Source organism: Nicotiana sylvestris, chromosome 10 (assembly GCF_000393655.2).
Source record: "Nicotiana sylvestris chromosome 10, ASM39365v2, whole genome shotgun sequence".
Taxonomy (NCBI): Eukaryota; Viridiplantae; Streptophyta; class Magnoliopsida; order Solanales; family Solanaceae; genus Nicotiana; species Nicotiana sylvestris.
This window is the reverse complement of record NC_091066.1, coordinates 63,528,128-63,548,471: the sequence shown is the minus strand read 5'-3', so window position 1 is coordinate 63,548,471 and position 20,344 is coordinate 63,528,128. Positions and strand designations below refer to the sequence as shown.

The 20,344-nt window shown below is 41.8% G+C and overlaps 1 protein-coding gene across 1 annotated transcript; it reads right to left on the bottom strand.

The window, feature by feature from the left end:
- Positions 1–9,228: 9,228 nt before the first annotated feature.
- On the bottom strand, positions 9,229–9,849 carry LOC138879431 (uncharacterized). Its single transcript, XM_070159040.1, has 2 exons — positions 9,685–9,849; positions 9,229–9,516 (listed from the first exon to the last, which is right to left on the bottom strand). Exons 1-2 carry the CDS (start codon positions 9,847–9,849, stop codon positions 9,229–9,231), a joined length of 453 nt encoding a protein of 150 aa, XP_070015141.1.
- Between the last annotated feature and the right edge of the window lie 10,495 nt (positions 9,850–20,344).

Sequence of the window (20,344 nt, the reverse complement as noted above, 5' to 3'; positions counted from 1 at the left end):
AAGGGGGAAAACGGAGCGGTAATTCATGAGATGACTGGCCGGGTCATCACATCAACCCCAACTTAAACAAACGTTCGTCCGCGAACGAATCAAGAAACATACCTGAAGCCTCAAACAGGTAAGGATATCTGCTTTGCATCTCTCGCTCGGTCTCCCAGGTAGCCTCCTGCACGGGCCGACCTCTCCACTGCACATTCACTGAAGCTACATCTTTCGACCTCAACTTTCGAACCTGACGACCCAAAATAGCTACTGTCTCCACATCATAAGTCAAATCATCATCCAATTGAATTGTGCTAAAATCTAAAACATGAGACGGCCCCCAATATACTTTCGGAGCATAGAAAAATGAAAATACCGGATGCACACTCGACAAGCTAGGTGGCAAAGCAAGCTCATAAGCCACATCCCCAATCCTCCGAAGCACCTCAAAATGCCCAATGAACCGCGTACACAATTTCCCTTTCTTTCCAAATATCATAACACCCTTCGTGGGCGAAACATTCAATAGAACCTTTTCACCAACCATGTAGGACACATCTCGAACCTTCATATCAGCATAACTCTTTTGCCTCGACTGCGCTATACGAAGCCTCTCCTGAATCACCTTTACCTTTTCTAAGGCATCCTGCACCAAGTCTGTCCCCAATAGCCTAGTCTCACTGGGCTCAAACCAACCAATTGGAGATCTACACCGCCTCCCATACAAAGCCTCATATGGAGCCATCTGAATACTCGACTGGTAGTTGTTGTTATAAGCAAGCTCTGCAAGCGGTAGAAACTGATCCCATGACCCTCCGAAATCAATGACACAAGAACGCAACATGTACTCCAATATCTGAATAGTGCGATCGGACTGCCCGTCCGTCTGAGGGTGAAAAGCTGTGCTCAACTCAACCTGAGTACCCAACTCTTGCTGCACAGACCTCAAAAAATGTGAAGTAAAATGAGTGCTCGTATCTGAAATGATGGAAACCGGGACACCATACAAACGGACAATCTCCCGGATATAGATCTCTGCCAACCGCTCTGAAGAATAGGTAGTACCCACAGGAATGAAGTGCGTGGACTTGGTCAGCCGATCTACAATCACCCAAATAACATCGAACTTTCTCAAAGCCCATGGAAGTCTAACAACAAAGTCCATAGTGATCCTCTCCCACTTCCACTCGGGAATATCTATCCGTTGAAGAAAGCCACCCGGTCTCTGATGCTCATACTTTACCTGCTGACAATTGAGACACCGAGCTACAAATCTATTCTTTCACCTAAAATCAAATTGAATTCAAAATTTTCAGCAATACCTCCTCTATACGATAAAATAATATTATTGGAGTTATTGGCCTATGGAAGAGACCTACATTTTAATGACTATCAATTAATTTAAAGCACATACCGATACAAAAGGAAATACACAGCAGAGGAACAACATTTGCTTATTAAATCAACTTAAATATCTTTACGCTTGCATAAATCCCCAAAGGAAACCTGCTTCCAAAGGCTTCCTCCATATCTCCAGAATCTCCAGTACTTAGTTCAAATATGTATATGACTTTACTGGTTGTTAAATAATTATTGCAAATTATTCCTGTAACAAATAGATAATAAACTAGAAAATGAGATTCCTTCGATCATTAAATTACGATTTACTTTCCACATTGTCTACTTACGACCCCAAATTGAATGGGATAGGTGTGAAGAAGAAGCAGGGGATGGAGTAAAATGGATTAGGTGCAATGAGGTGGCATGCCATGTGGCATCCACCTCAGCGATATGTCAGGCCACGTGGGATAATTTTTCCATGGTGGAGGGTCCTAATGGCAGAAGGATATTTTTGCAACAATTTAATGACATCAGGGGCTATGGTGGACTAATAGTATAACGGCCTTTAGGCTCAAGGCATCGGCCACCACATTGGCCTTTCCCGGATGGTACAATATAGTGATATCATAATCCTTAAGCAACTCCAACCACCTCCACTGCCTCAAATTGAGATCCTTCTATTTGAACAAGTGCTGGAGGTTACGATGATCAGTAAATACCTCATAAGACACACCATACAAGTAATGCCTCCAAATCTTCAACGCATGCACTATGGCAACCAACTCCAAATAATGAACAAGGTAGTTCTTCTCATAAGGTTTGAACTGACGAGAAGCATAAGCAATAACTCTACCCTCCTGTATCAAAATATAACCAATAATAACTCTCGAAGCATCACAATACACGGTATATGAACCTAAAGCTGATGGAAAAAATAACATTGGAGATGTGGTCAAAGTTGTCTTGAGCTTCTGAAAGCTCTCCTAACACTTGTCCGACCATACAAATGAAGCAACCTTCTGAGTCAACTTGGTCAAGGGCGATGCGATAGATGAGAATACCTGAACAAACCGGCGATAATAGCCTGCCAAACCAAGAAAGATGCGAATCTCTGTGGCTGAGGACGGTTTGGGCCAACTCTGAACCGCCTCTATCTTCTTCGGATCAACCTGAATACCCTCGCTGGACACCACGTGCCCCAAGAAAGCCATTGAACTAAGCCAAAACTCATACTTGGAGAATTTTGCATAAAGCTTCTCCTCCCTCAATCTCTGCAACACAACTCTCAAATGCTCCGTGTGCTACTCTTGACTACGAGAATACACCAGAATATCATCAATGAAGACTATGACAAACGAGTCGAGATAAGGTTGAAATATGTTATTCATCAAATGCATGAACGCTGTTGGGACATTGGTCAGCCCAAAAGACATCACCAAGAACTCATAATGACCATATCGGGTCCTGAAAGTTATCTTAAGAATATCTAAGTCCCTGATCTTCAAATGGTGGTAACCTGAACGGAGATAAATCTTGGAGAACACTCTCGCTCCCTGAAGCTGGTCGAATAGATCATCAATGCGAGGCAAATGATACTTGTTCTTAATTGTTAATTTGTTCAATTGCCTATAATCAATGCACATTCTCATAGGGCCATCCTTCTTCTTTACAAATAGAACCAGCGCACCCCAAGGTGACACACTAGGCCGAATGAAACCTTTATCAAGGAGTTCCTGAAGTTGCTCTTTTAATTCATTCAACTCCACTGGTGCCATACGATACGATTGAATAGAGCTGAGTGTCCGGCACCAGGTCAATACCAAAATCAATATCCCTGTCCAGTGGGTCTACAGGAAACACATTGGGAAAATCCCTCACAACTGGAACAGAATCAATATTGGGAGTCTCAGCACCGACATCCCTCACGAAGGCTAGATACGAAAGACAACCCTTCCCAACCATATGCTGGGCTTTCAAGAGTGAGATCACTCTGCTGGGAACATAATCAGTCAAACCTCGCCACTCAATCCGTGGTACACCCGGTATAGCCAATATGACTGTCTTAGCATGATGGTCTAGAATAGAACGACACGGAGATAGCCAATCCACGCCCAAAATGACATCGAAATCCACCATACACAATACTAAAAGATCCACTCAGGTCTCCAGACCCCCAATAGTCACCACACACGACCGGTACACATGGTCTACAATAACAGTATCGCCTACCGAGGTAGATACATGAACAGGTAAAGCAAGAAACTCACGGGGCGTACCCAAATAATGAGCAAAGTATGATGACACATATAAAAAGGTGGAACCGGGATCAAATAATACAAACGTATCTCTATGGCAGACTGAAACAATACCTGTAATAACATATCTGAAGCAATAGCATCGGGTCTACCTGGAAGTGCATAGAAATGGGCTTGACCGCCACCTGATCGACCTCCCCCTCTAGGGCAACCCCTAGTTGACTGACCTCCACCCCTAGCTGGCTGGGCGGGTGGTGGTGAAGTAACTGGCGCTAAAGCCGATGATTGACCCCTCTGCTGAGATGAACTCGCAAGACAATGATGGCACTGCCTCCAAATATGACCCATCTCACCACACTCATAACAACTCCCAGGTGCTGGAGAAGGGGACTGAAGGGAATCCCTCGCACCGGAGTGACTAGCAGATGCACTCGGCATAGAAAAACCCTGAACTGATGGAGCACGGGATGAACTCTGAGCTAGAAGGGCACTAAGTGATGACTGGCCCTGATGATAACTATGAGAACCATGACCCGATGACGCCCCATGATAACCTGGGTGAGTTGGCTGAGCATGCATGAATAGACGACCTCTGTCGTGCTGAAATTGACCTCTCGAAGGAGTACCACTGTAACTACGAGATCCTCAAGGCCTCTTGTCCTCCCTCTCCTCACTTTTTTGGCGACGGACAGACTCAATCTCACGGGCAATATCCACAACTCCTCAAAGGTAGCACCAATCACCCTCTCCCTAGTCATGAGAATACGAAGCTGATAAGTGAGGCCATTAACAAACCTCATAATCCTCTCTCTATCTGTCGGAACCATCTAAATAGCATGACGAGATAACTCGGATAAACTCATCTCGTACTGCGTCACAATCATCTCTCCCTGACGCAACCATTCAAACTCCTTACGTAGCTCCTCTCTGCAGGACTGTGGCACATACTTCTCCAGAAAGAGAACGGAGAACTGCTGCCAGGTAAGGGGTGCTGCACCAACAGGCCTGCGCCTCTCAAAAGCCTCCCACCAAGTAAAGGCAACTCCAGAAAACTGATAAGTAGTGAAAGCAACCCCGCTGGTCTCCAAAATACCCATTTTACGAAGCATCCTCTAGCATTTATTAAGAAACCATGGGCATCCTCGCCCTCTGCACCATTGAAGGTAGGAGGATACAGTCTACGAAACTCTCCAACCTACGCTGCTCATCCTCAAGCATAGCAGGAACTACATAGTCTTGAGCAGCTGCAACCGGCTGGGCTGGATGTGCCCCCGGTATCTGAATTCCCTACATGACCTGCTCAGGTGTGCGAGCGACGGTAGTCTGATTGCCTCCCCCGGCCTGAGAAGTAGATGCGGCTGTAGTGGCTAAAACCGCCTGAGCTAGGCTAGTGAAAACTGATAAGATCTAAGCCAAGGCCTCCTGAAGACCCGGAATCACAATGGGTACAGTTGGTGCCCGAGCTGGTGCTATTGGAGCGTCCATAACTGGGACCTGATCCTGAATTGGGGCAGCTGGTGGATCTGTAGGTGCTACCCTAGCTGCTCTGCCCCTACCACGACCACGGCCGTGTCCTCGACCTCTAGTGGCCACAGCTGGTGGTACTGGTGGTCGTCCATCCAGACCAATAGCGCGTTTCCTCACCATCTGTGAGAGAATAGAATAACAGAAGTTTAGTACTCGGATTAACAAGTACGCATGACAAGAATTTCAAGAATATGAAGATTTTCCTAAAGGTTCTGCAGCCTCTCGAGGATAAATACAGATATCTCCGTACCGATCCGCGAGACTCTACTAAACCTGCTCATGACTCGTGAGACCTATGTAACCTAGGCTCGGATAACAACTTGTCACAACCCTAAACCCGGACCCGGTCGTGATGGCACCTCACGTGAAGACAAGGCCAGCCAACTATTCCCAATTCGATGTTAAATAGTTAAACAACAAGAAAACAGTCTAAAACATGATTTAATAATACTAAGTAGTAGATAATATCACAAATATGCGGAAGGACAACCCAACACAGCCCTAAACCGGGGTGTCACTAGTCATGAGCATTTATAAAACCTAATACAAGTCTGAAAAGTCTACAAACTATTACAAATGTCTGATAATAGATAGAAATGGTAAAGAGGGAGAAACACGGGACTGTGAACGTCAACAGCTACCTCGTGGACTCCGATATCTGCCGGGAGCTCTCAACTCGCACTGGCAGGATCCGAAATACCTGAATCTGCACAAGGGGTGCAGGGAGTAAAGTGAGTACTCCAACTCAATGAGTAACATATGTAAATAAAGACTGAAAGCAAGAAATCACGTAAAGCACAAAACATTCTATAATGAAGCAGTAAAACCATTTAAAAACAGAAAATCAGTGAAAGAGAGGTAAAATTCTTTAGCTCAAATGTAGTTTCATGAAAAGAATTTTTTAATAATTAAGCAAGTAATTGACAGTCAATTATGAAAAATAAATAAATAAAAGTTCGCCCCTCGGGCACAGTATCAACAAATCCGCCCCTCGGGCAATATCTCAGAATAGTACCAGCCCCTTGGGCAATCACATAGAACAATACCAGCCCCTCGGGCTCAAACTCACATCACAATGGGTACCCGCACTCACTGTGGGTGTATAGACTTTTGGAGGGGCCCCTTACGGCCTAAGTGCAATATCAAGCCACCTCGTGGCATCATCAATAGGCCCTCGGCTTCATATCAATCAAGCCACCCCGTGGCGTACATATCTCAGGCCCTCGACCTCATAATCAGTATCAAATGTTTCTTCACAACATAGGCCCTCGGCCTTACTCAGTCAAAATCCTCACAAGCCACTCGGGCAGTAGTAAAATATGTTTCTTAGCTCAAAATATCATTTAAAAGATCATGTAAGTGTTAAAATAGAGTAAACATGGCTGAGTACGAAAACAGTGAAATAACATGACTGAGTTCAAGTATAAAGTCAAAACAGTGAGAAAATACCAGTAAAAATCCCCGAAGGGTTCAAATAGTTAGCACAAGGCCCAAATATGGCATTCAGCCTAAATAATGATGATATCAAATAGATTTCAGTCAAATACGCGGTAAAATAGTCATCTGGGACGGACTAAGTCACAATCCCCAACAGTGCACGACCCCACACTCGTCATCAAGCGTGTGCCTCACCTCAATATAGCACTACGATGTGCAATCCAGGGTTTCAAACCCTCAGAACATCATTTACAATCATTACTCACCTCAAACCAGTCAAATCTCTATCTCGCGACGCCTTTGCCCCTCGAATCGGCCTCCACTCGCGTCAAATGTATCCAAAATCAGAACGAGGGCGTCCAAATATGCTAAGGGAACAAAACCCAAGCGAAAATAATCAAAATACGACACAAATCCCGAAATTACCAAAACCCGACCTCCGGTCCCACGTCTCAGAATTCGATAATTTTACATCAATAGATTCCTCATTTCCCCACGAGCTCATACATATCAAAAGTTCTGAAATCCGACCTCAAATGGTCATTTAAATTCCCAAGCAAAAGTTTAAGTTTCCAAGCCATAGTTCTTCACTTTTCACCCTTAATTTCCATGATTTCTAGATCTAATCTGTGTAATAATAGCATAGGAGCGAGTTTTAGGTCCAAATTCCTTACCTCAATGAAGTTCCCTTGAAATCCCTCTTTCCAATCGTCCAAAAAGCTCCAAAGCCGAAGTCAAAATGGTGAAATAGCTCAAATTTCGAGAAGGCCACAATTTATACTTTCTGCCCAGTCATTTTCGCATCTGCGACCAAATTACCGCTTCTGCAGTACCGCGTATGCGGCCAAATAACCACTTCTGCGGTTCCTCACTTAACGGCTAAAACCGCTTCTACGGTCAACCTTCCACATCTGCGACATCGCAGATGCGGTCACCCTAACCGCTTCTGCGGTGCTGCTCATTAGGACCCTTTTCGCTTCTTCAACTAAATGCCGCACCTGCGGCGTCGCACCTGGGGTCCCCCATCTGCAGGTGCGGAAATACCAGAAGCAGCAAGGTTCAGCAGCTGCAACAAGTCTTAAACCTTTCTGTCAACCATCCAAAATCCCCCCGAGGCCCCCGACACCTCAACCAAAAGCATAAACATATCCTAATACCTTATTCAAACTTGTACCAATCTTCAAAACACCTCAAACAACATCAAATTAATAGAAACACATCAGATTCAAGCCAAACTTTCTAAAATCTTCCAAATTCCGCTTTTGATCAAAAATCCAACCAAACCTCTTCTGAATGACCTGAAATTTTGCACATACATCCCAAATGACACAATGGAACTACTGCAACTCTTGAAATTCCATTCTGACCCCTATATCAAAATTTCGCCTACCAACCGAAAATCGCCAAAATATTAACTTTGCCAATTCAAGCCTAAATCTACTCCGAACCTCCAAAACTCATTTCAATCGCGCTCCTAAGTTCCAAATCACCTCCCGAAGCTAGCCGAACCATCAGAACTCACATACGAGCCCTCTAATGCATAAGTCAACATCCGATTGACTTTTCCAACTTAAGCTTCCTCAAAACAGACTAAGTGTCTCAAACCTTACAAAAATCATTCCGGTTTCGATCTGACCAACCCGATACCACATAACACGGATAAACAAAGCATAAAGAAGCAGAAATGGGGAAAATAGAGTGGTAATTCATGAGACGACTGGCCGGGTCGTCACACTCAGAAATCATAAAAATCAGCCCAAACAACAATTATTTGATTTATATACAAGAATAATACAGAATGAGGTATGATATGCAAATAAAAGTTGAGACTGAGTACAAATAGCATTTAACAAGCAATTCAACATGTAACACAGCCTCTCTGGTCCCAACAGTACCAACACATAGCCTTTACAAGGTTTCTAACCTGATTTACAGTCAAATTTCTATAACACATGGAGAGTGTATAGCTAACACATTTCTATAACGCATGTGCGATTACACCAGTAGTGAAAAATCTTCAGCAATCTTACAACTTCAAAACTTGATCCAAAAGTCACCCAAAATCAACCCGAGGCCCCCAGGCCTGAACCAAATAAACCAACAAGTCTTAAAACATCATACGAACTTAGTCGAATACTCAAATCACCTCAAATAACATCAAAAACACGAATTGCACTTGGATTCAAGCGTAATGAACTTTGAAATTTCTAAATTCTACAAACGATGCCGAAACCTATCAAATCACGTCCGGTTGACCTCAAATTTTGCACATAAGTCATAAATGGCACCGCGAACCTACTCCAACTTCCGGAAGTTCAATCCGACCCCGATATCAAAAAGTTCACTCCTAGTCAAACTTTCCAAAATTTCAACTTTTGCCATTTCAAGCCTAATTCTACCACGGACCTCCAAATCATAATCCGAACAAGCTCCTAAGTCCAAAATCACCTAACGGAGCTAATGAAACCATCAAAATTCAAATCCGAGGTTGTTTACATATAAGTCAATATCCGGTCAACTAATCCAACTTAAGCTTTCAATTAAGAAACTAAGTATCTCAATTCACTCTGAAACCTTTTCGGACCCGAACCAACCAACCCGGTAAGTCATATAACAGCTGTAGAGTACAAAAGGAGTAGAAAATAGGGGAATGAGGCTACAACTCTCGAAACGATCAATCGGGTCGTTACATCCTCTCCCTCTTAAATAAACGTTCGTCATTGAACGGATCTAGAAACATACCTAGAGTCACAAATAGGTGCGGGTATCTACTCTGCATCTCCCACTCGGTCTCCCAAGTAGCCTCCTCCACAGGCTGACCTCTCCACTGCACCTTCACTGAAGCTATATCCTTTGATCTCAACTTTTGAAACTGCCACTCCAAAATGGCCATCAGCTCCACATCATAAGTCAAATCACCATCAAACTGAACCGGGCTAAAATCCAAAATATAAGACGGATCGCCAATATACTTCTAGAGCATAGAAACATAAAATGCTGGATGCACACTCGACAAACTAGGTGGCAAGGCAAGCTTGTAAGCCACCTCTCCAATCCTCTAAAGTACCTCAAAAGGCCCAATGAACCGAGGGCTCAACTTGCCCTTTTTCCCGAACCTCATAACACTCTTCATGGGTGAAACCTTCAGTAAGACCTTCTTCTCAACCATGTAAGATACATTATGGACCTTCCTATCAGAATAGCTCTTTTGTCTAGACTTCACCGTATGAAGCCCCTCCTGAATCAATTTAACCTTGTCCAAAGCATCCTGAACCAAGTCAGTACCCAATAGCCTAGCCTCACCCATCTCAAACCAACCCACTCGAGATCTACACTGCCTTCCAAATAAATCCTCGTATGGAGCCATCTGAATGCCCGGTAGATAACTATTGTTGTAAGCAAACTCCACGAGCGACAGAAACTGGTCCTATGAACCCCGGAAATCAATGACACAAGCATGTAGCATGTCCTCTAATATCTAAATAGTGCGCTCGGACTATCCGTCTGTCTGAGGGTGAAATATTATGCTTAACTCAACCTGAGTGTCTAACTCTCGCTGCACGGCTGTCTAAAACTACGATGTAAACTACGTGCCTCTATCTGAAATGATGGAAACTGGCACACCGTGCAGGCGAACAATCTCTTTTATGTAAATCTCAGTCAACCAATCTGAAGAATAAGTAGTAATCACTGCAATAAAGTGCATGGACTTGGTCAGCATAATCACCCAAATAACATCGAACTTCCTTAAAGTCCGTGGGAGTCCAACTACGATATCTATGGTGATCTGCTCCCACTTCCACTCTGGAATATCTATCCTCTAAAGCAATCCACCCGGTCTTTGGTGCTCATATTTTACCTGCTGACAGTTGAGACACCGAGCTACAAACCCAACTATATCCTTGTTCATTCTCCACCACCAATAGTGTTGCCTCAAGTCCTGATACATCTTCACGGCACCTAGATGGATGGCATACCGCGAGCTGTAGACTCCTCAAGAATCAACTCCCGTAGCCCATCTATATTGGGCACACATATCCGGCCCTGCATCTTCATCACCTATCATCTCCAATAGTAACATCTCAGGCATCATCGTGCTGAACCTTGTCCTTGAGGACAAGCAAATGTGTATCATCATACTGGCGCTCTCTGATGCGATCAAATAAGGAAAACCGAGAAACCACACAAGCTAGAACCACACTAGGCTCCGAAACATCTTACCTCATGAACTGATTGGACAAGGCCTGAACATCAACTACAAGAGGTCTCTCACCAACAGAAATGAATACAAGACTACCCATACTCACTGCCTTCCTACTCAAGGCATCGACCACCACATTGGCCTTCCTCGGATGATACAAAATAGTAATATCATAGTCTTTTAGCAGCTCCAACCATCTCTGATGCCTCAAATTTAGATGTTTGAACAAGTGCTGGAGGCTACGATGATCAGTAAATACCTCACAAGATACACCATAGAGATAGTGCCTCCAAATCTTCAAAACATGAACAATGGCAGCCATCTCCAAATTATGAACAAGGTAATTCTTCTCATGAGGCTTCAACTAGCATGAAGAATAAGCAATCACTCTACCCTCCTGCATCAAAACACACCTGATACTGATCCAAGAAGTATCACAATACACTGTGTAGGAACCAGAAGCTTATGGTAGAAGTAGAACTCGAGCTGTGGTCAAGGCAGTCTTAAGCTTCTGAAAGCTCTCCTCACACTCATCCGACCACCTGAAAGGAGCACCCTTTTGGGTCAATTTGGTCAAGGGCAATGTAATAGACGAGAAAACCTGTGCGAAGCGACGGTAATAACTAGCCAACCCTAGAAAGCTTCGAATCTCTGTAATCGAGGACGGTCTAAGCCAACTCTAAATTGCATGTATCTTCTTCAGATCCACCTAAAAACCCTTAATGGACACTACGTGCCCCAAGAATGCCACTGAACTGAGCAAAAACTCACACTTGGAGAACTTTGCATAAAGCTTCTCCTCCCTCAACCGCTGTAACACAATCCTCAAATATTGGGCATGCTCCTCCTGGATACAATAGTACACCAGGATATCATCAATTAATACAATGATAAATGAGTCGAGATAAGGCTGAAATACACTGTTCATCAGATGCATGAACATTGCTGGGGCATTGGTCAGCCCAAAAGACATCACAAGGAACTCATAACGACCATAACGGGTCCTGAAAGTTGTCTTAAGGATATCCGAGTCCTGAATCTTCAACTGGTGGCACCCAGACCTCAAATCAATCTAGGAGAACACCCTCGATCCCTGAAGCTGGTCAAATAGATCATCAATATGTGGAAATGGATACTTGTTCTTGATTATGACTTTGTTGAAATGCCTATAATCAATGCACATTCTACTAGTACCATCCTTCTTCTTCTTCTTCTTCACAAATAGAACAGGTGCACCCCAAGGTGACACACTCGTCCTAATAAACCCCTAATCAAGGAGTTCCTGAAGCTGCTCCTTTGACTACTTCATCTCAGTTGGTGCCATACGGTATAGAGGAATAGAAATGGGTTGAGTGCCCGACACCAAGTCAATATCCCTATCAAGTGGTATGCCCGGCAGGTCTGCAGGAAATACATCCGGAAAATCTCGCACCACCGGAACAAAATCAATAGTAGGGGTCTCTACACTAACATCCCTCACAAAGGCCAAATAATATAGACAACCCTTCCTAACCATCTCCTAGGCCTTCAAGTATGAAATCACTCTACTGGGAACATAGTCTAGAAAATTTCGCCACTCAATCCGTGGCAACCCTGACATCGCCGATGTTGTTGATACCCAATGTTTCTCTCATATATTTTAAATATGCATATATATTTTTAAATAGTGCACATGCATTTACAAACATGCACAAGTATTTCTATAGTTTTCTATAATTTTTCAAAGCTTTATATCAAGTTATTTTGCATTTTTATTATACAAATAGCCAATAATTATCTCTCATATCATTTTCATGACAATTTAATCATCTAAATTTATCATTTAAGCTCACATAGTGCTTAAATATTTTTATTGTATTTTTTATAATTACATTTGCATTTTTAAGGCTATAATTGCACATTTTTCGATAATAGCCCATATATATGCATAATTATATTATCTATACAGAAAATGACTTTTTATATTTTTATAATATTAAGTAATAATTTTAAATAATTTTCATGTATAAATGATATTTTTTTTATTAATTATTTTATAAATTATTTTACTGATTTAATTAGGTATTTAAAATATAGCCCCTTTTAATCAATTTTTTTCGGACCTAGCCCACTATCCATTACCCCCAGCCCAATAACCTGACCCAATTACCCTACCCGTCCATAACCCGCCCAGCCTAAAATTGATCCTGGCCGTTGATCTCAGAAGATCAAGGGTCCTGGATCCACCTTTCTTTTTTAATTATACTAAACCTCCTAACCCTACCCTCATTTCCCCTAACCCGCTGCCTCTAGATCCCTTCTCTCATCTCTTCTCTCTCTCACCCACTCTAACCCTAAGCGTTGTCACCCAAAATCCCCTTGATTCACGGGGTTTTCCTTCGATATCGTGCCATATCCGGCCTCATCTCTCTACTGGTTGTATGATATTCATGTTGCTTGAGGATAATCTCAAGAGATTCGAACCAAATTTGGTTCAAAGTCTCTCATTTCTCGATTAATCTGTCTATGTTCACTCCGATATCCATGAGTACTGATATTTTCATGTTTTTATGGTTTCAAATCTCTAGTTCAAACCAGATTTGATTCGCTTTGTGAATGGATCTCTGCTATTGCCTCAAAGTTGCTATGTTTGAAGGTCTAGTTCTCAGGTTTATATTGGGCCTACTAAGGGTCCCTATAGCGTAATGGATACCGTTATGTAATTTATTCATTCTGGACTGTAATAATCTTTGTAATAAATAGATTTGGAGCTTATTAGTCAAATCGGGAGGAGGGGGTCTTTTTTTTATATCTTTAAACTTGGGTAAAAATCCTGCCTATAGGTTTATTATGTTGACTGATTATGTGGATGCTACTACTCGTTTAGAGATCCTACCTATATGATATTTTCTGACTGTTTGTGACTTTGAATTTTCACATTTCGGCATACTAGAGACACTGACTCTAGGTCTTTTGTTAATTCTGCATTAGAAATCCTGTCTATAGGATTTGTGCACATTTTATAACTTACATGCATTAGTGACCATGTCTATAGGATTCTATCTATTTGATTAACAAACTTTTCTAGAAATTTGCTTTTGAAATTCCGCCCACGTTTGATTAATAGATACCATGCCTATAGAAAATAAAATCAGCTTCAACTTAGATGTCATGCCTATAGGAATAAAAGGAATCAGTTTCAAAACCTAGAAATCATGTCTATAGGATTCAAACTAATAGATAACATGCTTGTAGGGTGAAATCAGTCAACACTTAGAAATCATGTCTATAGAAGTTAAATTAATTATGCAAATTAGAATGCATGCCTGTAGGATCTAAAGAGATAAAACCTGTCTTTAAGAATTAAAATCAGTAATTCGCTTAGAAACCATGTTCTATGTTTATAATTAACAGCTGTAGATACCATGCCTATATGATTATGTTAATCACTTAGGAAAATCTGTAGGGTTATTAGTGATTCTGGGGTCTAAAACTATGATATCTTACTGCCTGAAAATGCCCAGATTCGAAGCTTCATAAAATCAATAGGAAAACCAGTAGGTCCCGATGCCCGCCTTAATAAAACTCCTAATTTGCGTTCTGTTTCTGCTCATCTAGATATCCTGCCTATAGGATCCTAAATTAATGAAATCTGCTGATTTAATTGCGTGCATTTGTTGTCTGCTTGTGGAGGTTAATATGAGCCCTTATTTGCTCCTTACATGATAGTCCTATTTGAATTTTGTTTGTCGCCTAGCTTTTTCTCATTTTAAGCAACATAGGTCAGTCTAGAACCACCCTGAATAGAGGTCCTAAATACCTCCAGTACCATAGGCAAGGGACCGGGGGGGGGGGTCTTTTCTTATATATTTAAACTTGGGTAAAAATCCTGCCTATAGGTTTATTATGTTGATTGATTATGTGAATGCTACTACTCGTTTAGATATCCTGCCTATATGATGTTTTCTAACTGTTTGTGACTATGCATTTTCACAATTTTGGCATACTAGAGACACTGACTCTAGGTTTTTTGTTAATTCTGTATTAGAAATCCTGTCTATAGGATGTGTGCACATTTTATAACTTACATGCATTAGTGACCATATCTATAGGATTCTATATATTTGATTAACAAACTTTTCTGGCAATTTGCTTTTAAAATTCTGCCCACATTTGATTAATAGATACCATGCCTATAGGTAATACAATCAGCTTCAACTTAGATACTATGCCTATAGGAATAAAAGGAATCAGTTTCAAAACCTAGAAATCATGTCTATAGGATTCAAACTAATAGATACCATGCTTGTAGGGTGAAATCAATCAACACTTAGAAATCATATCTATAGAAGTTAAATTAATTCTGCAAATTAGAAGGCACACCTGTAGGATCTAAAGAGATAAAAGCTATCTTTATGAATTAAAATCAGTAATTCGCTTAGAAACCATGTTCTATGTCTATAATTAACAGTATTAGATACCATGCCTATAGGATTCTGTTAATCACTTAGGAAAATTTGTAGGGTTATTAATGATTATGGGGTCTAAAGCTGTGATATCTTGCTGCCTGAAAATGCCCAGATTCTAAGCTTCATAAAATCAATAGGCAAACCAGTAGGTCCCTATGCCCTCCTTAATAAAATTGTTGTCTTGCATTCTATTTCTGCTCATCTAGATATCCTGCCTATAGAATCCTAAATTAATGAAATCTGTTGATTTAATTGCGTGCATTTGTTGTCTACTTGTAGAGGTTGATATGAGCCCTTATTTGCTCCTTACATGATAGTCCTATTTGAATTTTGTTTGTCGCCTAGCTTTTTCTCATTTTAAGCAACACAGGTCAGTCTAGAACCACCCTAAATAGAGGTCCTAAATACCTCCAAGACCATAGGCAAATGACGGGTATTGCACGCACAAGGCGCGAGTTAGAAGCTATTAGAACGCTTAAGTAAAAATTGAAAGATAGTAATTGGGTAGTAAAGGAAATGATAGCCCATGCGCTAATGCTATGAGTAAAACCCCGACTTGAGGGAGTTAAAAAGCATTGCATGGAATGATCGTATAGGCTAAAAAACTTAGGACCTCGCCCTATACTCACGTGTAAAAATAAGTTGAATATTGTATCTGTCCAAATTGGTTTCTTCTCTTATAAGACTAATTTGCTTAATTTAAGTTCGACCGGGACCCACCGTTGTGGACCTCGAGGGGTGTCTAACACCTTCCCATCAAGGTAATTTCGAGCCTTTACCCGATCTCTGGTTATGTAAACTGGTTATATGAGTTAATTGCTCTAGGTTCCCTAACGCACTTTAATCTGTTAGGTGGCGACTCTTTCAAATCCAATTCCCTACCCTCACGGAAAGGAGTTGTCCCAGAAAACGTCAAAACCCGATTTCGCGAGAAAAAAGGGGCGTGACAGCATGGCGACTCTACTGGAGACTTTAGGCTCTTACCATAATGAACTTGTCTGTGAATTAGTCTTTAAGCATGTCTTTATTATTCCGTTAATACTTGCACACCCCTTCCCATTCTATGTGGATTTATTTGTCTATCCTTATTCATTTATGATTTCCCTTCCCTGCTTTATCACTTTTACTATGGAAACTGACTTGCCTCCTTGTTTTCTTTTCTTAAATGTCTTTACAATTATTAAATACCGCATTTTATCATTATTCATCATGAAAATACTTGGCAACATGTTATTGTCTTTTGCATAACTCCATGCTCAACATCATATTCCACTCGTGCGTACTAATACCATAACGACACTTGATGAGTGTTCGCGCTCTTCCTAAAATTACCATTTAAATTCGAAAAGGCTTATTTGCGGTATAGCTAGTCGATCAGTGGTGCAGTTGACGGTTTCGTGCCTTTCCCCCTCAAGTTGTCCGCTTGAGGGTACCAGTCTAGACTTCTATAGAAACCTTGCTCTAATAAGTAACTGTACATGCATAATGGTCAAACCTAGTCGGGGTTAATATGCTATCCACATAATAACCCTTTAGGAAGGCCTTGTCCAAAGTCCACCGGGATTTCCATAATTCCAATGGACGCAATTACGATATGTGCATTATTTGGAGAGATAAAATGCCGACATGCTAATCGTTAATGTGTAAGTAGTCGAATACGGAGGGGGCAAGGGTCTAACTCTGTTTATTTTGCAGGCATGGTCCGAAGTATACCACCGTTGTTGTTAGACTGGTGGGAAAATCTTTCACCAAGCGATAAAAATCACATGAAAAGGGTTCTTGGAAATCTACCTTCCTTATTGGACATCCAACCAAACAACATATTGATCGAAGTTGCTACTATGTTCTGGGACAGAGAAAGAGTTGTATTCCATTTTGGTGACATAGAAATGTCTCCTCTCCTAGAGTACATCAGAGGGTTCGCTGGATTACCATGGAATAGTCCCGGTTTACTAGTACCAAAAAATCGCAATACTATGGGGTTTCTGAAAATGATGGGCCTGAGAAAGAACGAGGACTTGGAGTGCTTGAAGAAGTCTTACATACCCTTTGACTTCCTCTATGAATGATACAGACACAACAAATCTTACCGTATCTTTCATGATGAATTCTCCATCACTTACCTGGGTTGGACTCATCGTAGGGTTTTTGTATTCATCGTTTGCTTTCTGGGTATGATAGTGTTCCCAAGCCAAGGGGACATAATCCGTACCAGGTTAGCCATGGTAACCAAAGCTTTAGTGGAGGGAATTGAGGGACAAATCTACACTATTGTTCCGATAATTGTAGCAGACATATACCTGGCTCTGGATTATTGCAAGAAAGGGTTCAAACACTTTGAAGGTTGTAACTTGCTACTATAGATTTGGTTGTTAGAGCATCTTCAGAGGGGTCAGTACCGCCAAGAGTTTCCACGGAGACCATAGAACGATCACATCGCTTTCCACCATCCTAAGAGAATGACCTTTATCCTAGACAGATTTGCACAGCTAGAGAATGCTACAGAATGGGCAGAGTTTTTCAACAATTTAATCGAGGACCAGGTTAACTGGATGTTCGAGTGGTTCCCTACCGACGAATTCATCATCAGATATAGGGATGTTTCGCACTTGGTGTTGATTAGGTTAAGGGTAATACATCCCTATGTTCCCATTAGGGTCATGAGGCAAGATGGTAGAAAACAAGTCATACTACGAGTCTCCAAAATGAGTCATTACAGAGCCGATTTTCAAGGTGACTCCATTCCATACAAATGTGAGGCCCAACACCTGTGGCACTTAAAGATTATTGTGGAAAAGGATACCATCGAGACAGATCGATATCACGCCGGTTATGTGTACTTCTACCCCTCATGGTTAGAAGATAACATAGCAGGAATATTCAAGCCAAGGGTTGGTCAAGGAAATAGGGTCATTGATGAAGTCGCTGAAGCACAAGTGAAATATGAGAGGCTACGCAAGATGGTCCTTGAATTCGAAGCCAAGCATCTAGAGCAACACAAGTTCGACATGGAATCAATTAACGAGTGGAAAGAAATGGCTATAAAATTGACATAAAGGCTGGAGTATTTAGACTAGGGTCTAATGGAACTGGAAGGGAAGATGACAAAAACGGTTGTAGATGGTCAGAATGCAGAAGGCAACGAAGGAGGACATCTATCAAGGGCATACCTGCTACTGGACATGCACGACCTGGGGAATCTGATTGATGGAGCCAAGAGGGCCAAATATGGGGAAGGTCCCTCCGAGACCAAGTTAGGTTTATTTGTTTTGAGTCATTTTGGAATTCAAATGTAATAAGGCAGATGCCATTAGTAACCCATTTATTTATCATCATTTTTAGGTTCGTCTTATTTATTACAATAATGAAATGAGGCATTTATCAGCATTAAATCTCTCCAAATCTACTTGTCGCTAGGCCAACCTCGGGCATAACGAGGTTCCCAAAATTAGGATGCAAATTTATATTTCCTCAATATGTGTTTAAATCCTGCAAATACTTTTCAGAATTCCTACTGACTTGTCTACCTTTTGTTTTTCTTTATTTTGATTATTCCCATCCCCTAAGGTTGGTTCGCACATACTGGCATCATCATCATGTCACACCAGATCAGGATGTCTTCCTCCTCCTCCTCCTCCTCCTCCTCCTCCTCCTCCCCCTCCTCCAAGTAATCCAAAAATCAAGGGAAGGCTAAGATGGATGATATGAGTGGTATCCGGAAATAAAATGTTGTACATGTTGAGAATGTTGAAACTTCAGACAGTCAGAGTACTCCGGTCCAGAATGATTTGGTCCTACGATTAGAACAAAAAAAACTGGAACTGCAAGGGGAACTTGAGCAGGTCTGCAACTTGGCAAACCTCTCCCTCACCTTAAACGTCCCAGACGTTAACCAACAAAATTCTCAAAACCCAACACCTCCTCAAACACAGTAAACCAACGTCCACAAAATCCTCCTACACCCCATCAATACGCAACTCCTCCCAAAAATCCTTATCTTCCACTAATACCCACTCCCCCTCAACACCAACCTATTCTTACTCAATACCCACAAACCACTTATCATACTCCTTAAAATATCCCACAACCTATCCCTGATCCACAAAACTCAACAAACGATCACCACTACACTCCAACCCCTGGCACCCACCAAAACAATCCCATATACGTGGAAACCTTACCTCCCTCTACTTAACCAACCACATACACTACAGAATTTGCCGAGAAGGACCAGCTCATTAAGAACATGGCCAAAGAGCTCAAGAAACTCACAATCTAAGCCTAGGGTGTTGAAGGAGTCAAAGGTATTGAAGGTCTGAATTATGAGGATCTATGCATTCAGCCAGACGTGGAACTACCGGAGGGTTACAAACCTCCTAAGCTCAAAATGTTTGACGGAACGGGTGACTCGAAGGTACATTTGAGAACATACTGTGATAAGCTCGTGGGAGTTGGGAAAGATGAAAGGTTTCGTATGAAGCTGTTCATGAGGAGTCTCACTAGAGATGCCCTATCTTGGTATATCAGTCAGAATCCCAAGAAGTGGGTTAATTGGGTAAGTATGACGTTGGACTTCATGGATCGGTTTATGTTTAACACAGAGAATGCACCAGATGTCTTTTATATACAGAATCTAAAGAAGAAACCAACAAAAACTTTCTGCGAGTATGCTACTCGATGGAGGTCGAAAGATGCAAAAGTCAGGCTGGCACTAGAAGAAGAGCAGATGTATAAATTCTTCGTCAGGGCCTAGGATCCATAATACTATGAAAGGTTAATGGTAATCGAAAATCACAAGTTCTCCGACATCATCAAACACGAAGAAAGGATTGAAGAAGGGATCAAGAGTGGGATGGTGACCAATTTTGAGGCATTGCAGGCTACGAACAAAGCATTACAGTCAGGGGGTATATCGAAGAAGAAAGAAGTAGGGGCAGTGATGGTGGCCGAAGGCCCAAAATCTCCACTCACATACCAAACATCTCCACCTACATACCAACCCTCACCTCCCAGATATTCTCAAACCGCTACTGCCTATCACACCTATAACACCCAGCCAGCCTATTACCATCAGCCTATTACCATTCACCTCCAACCCGTCAAAACTATCAGAAACCCAGACCCAATCTTGATTGTAGGCCGCCCAGATAATA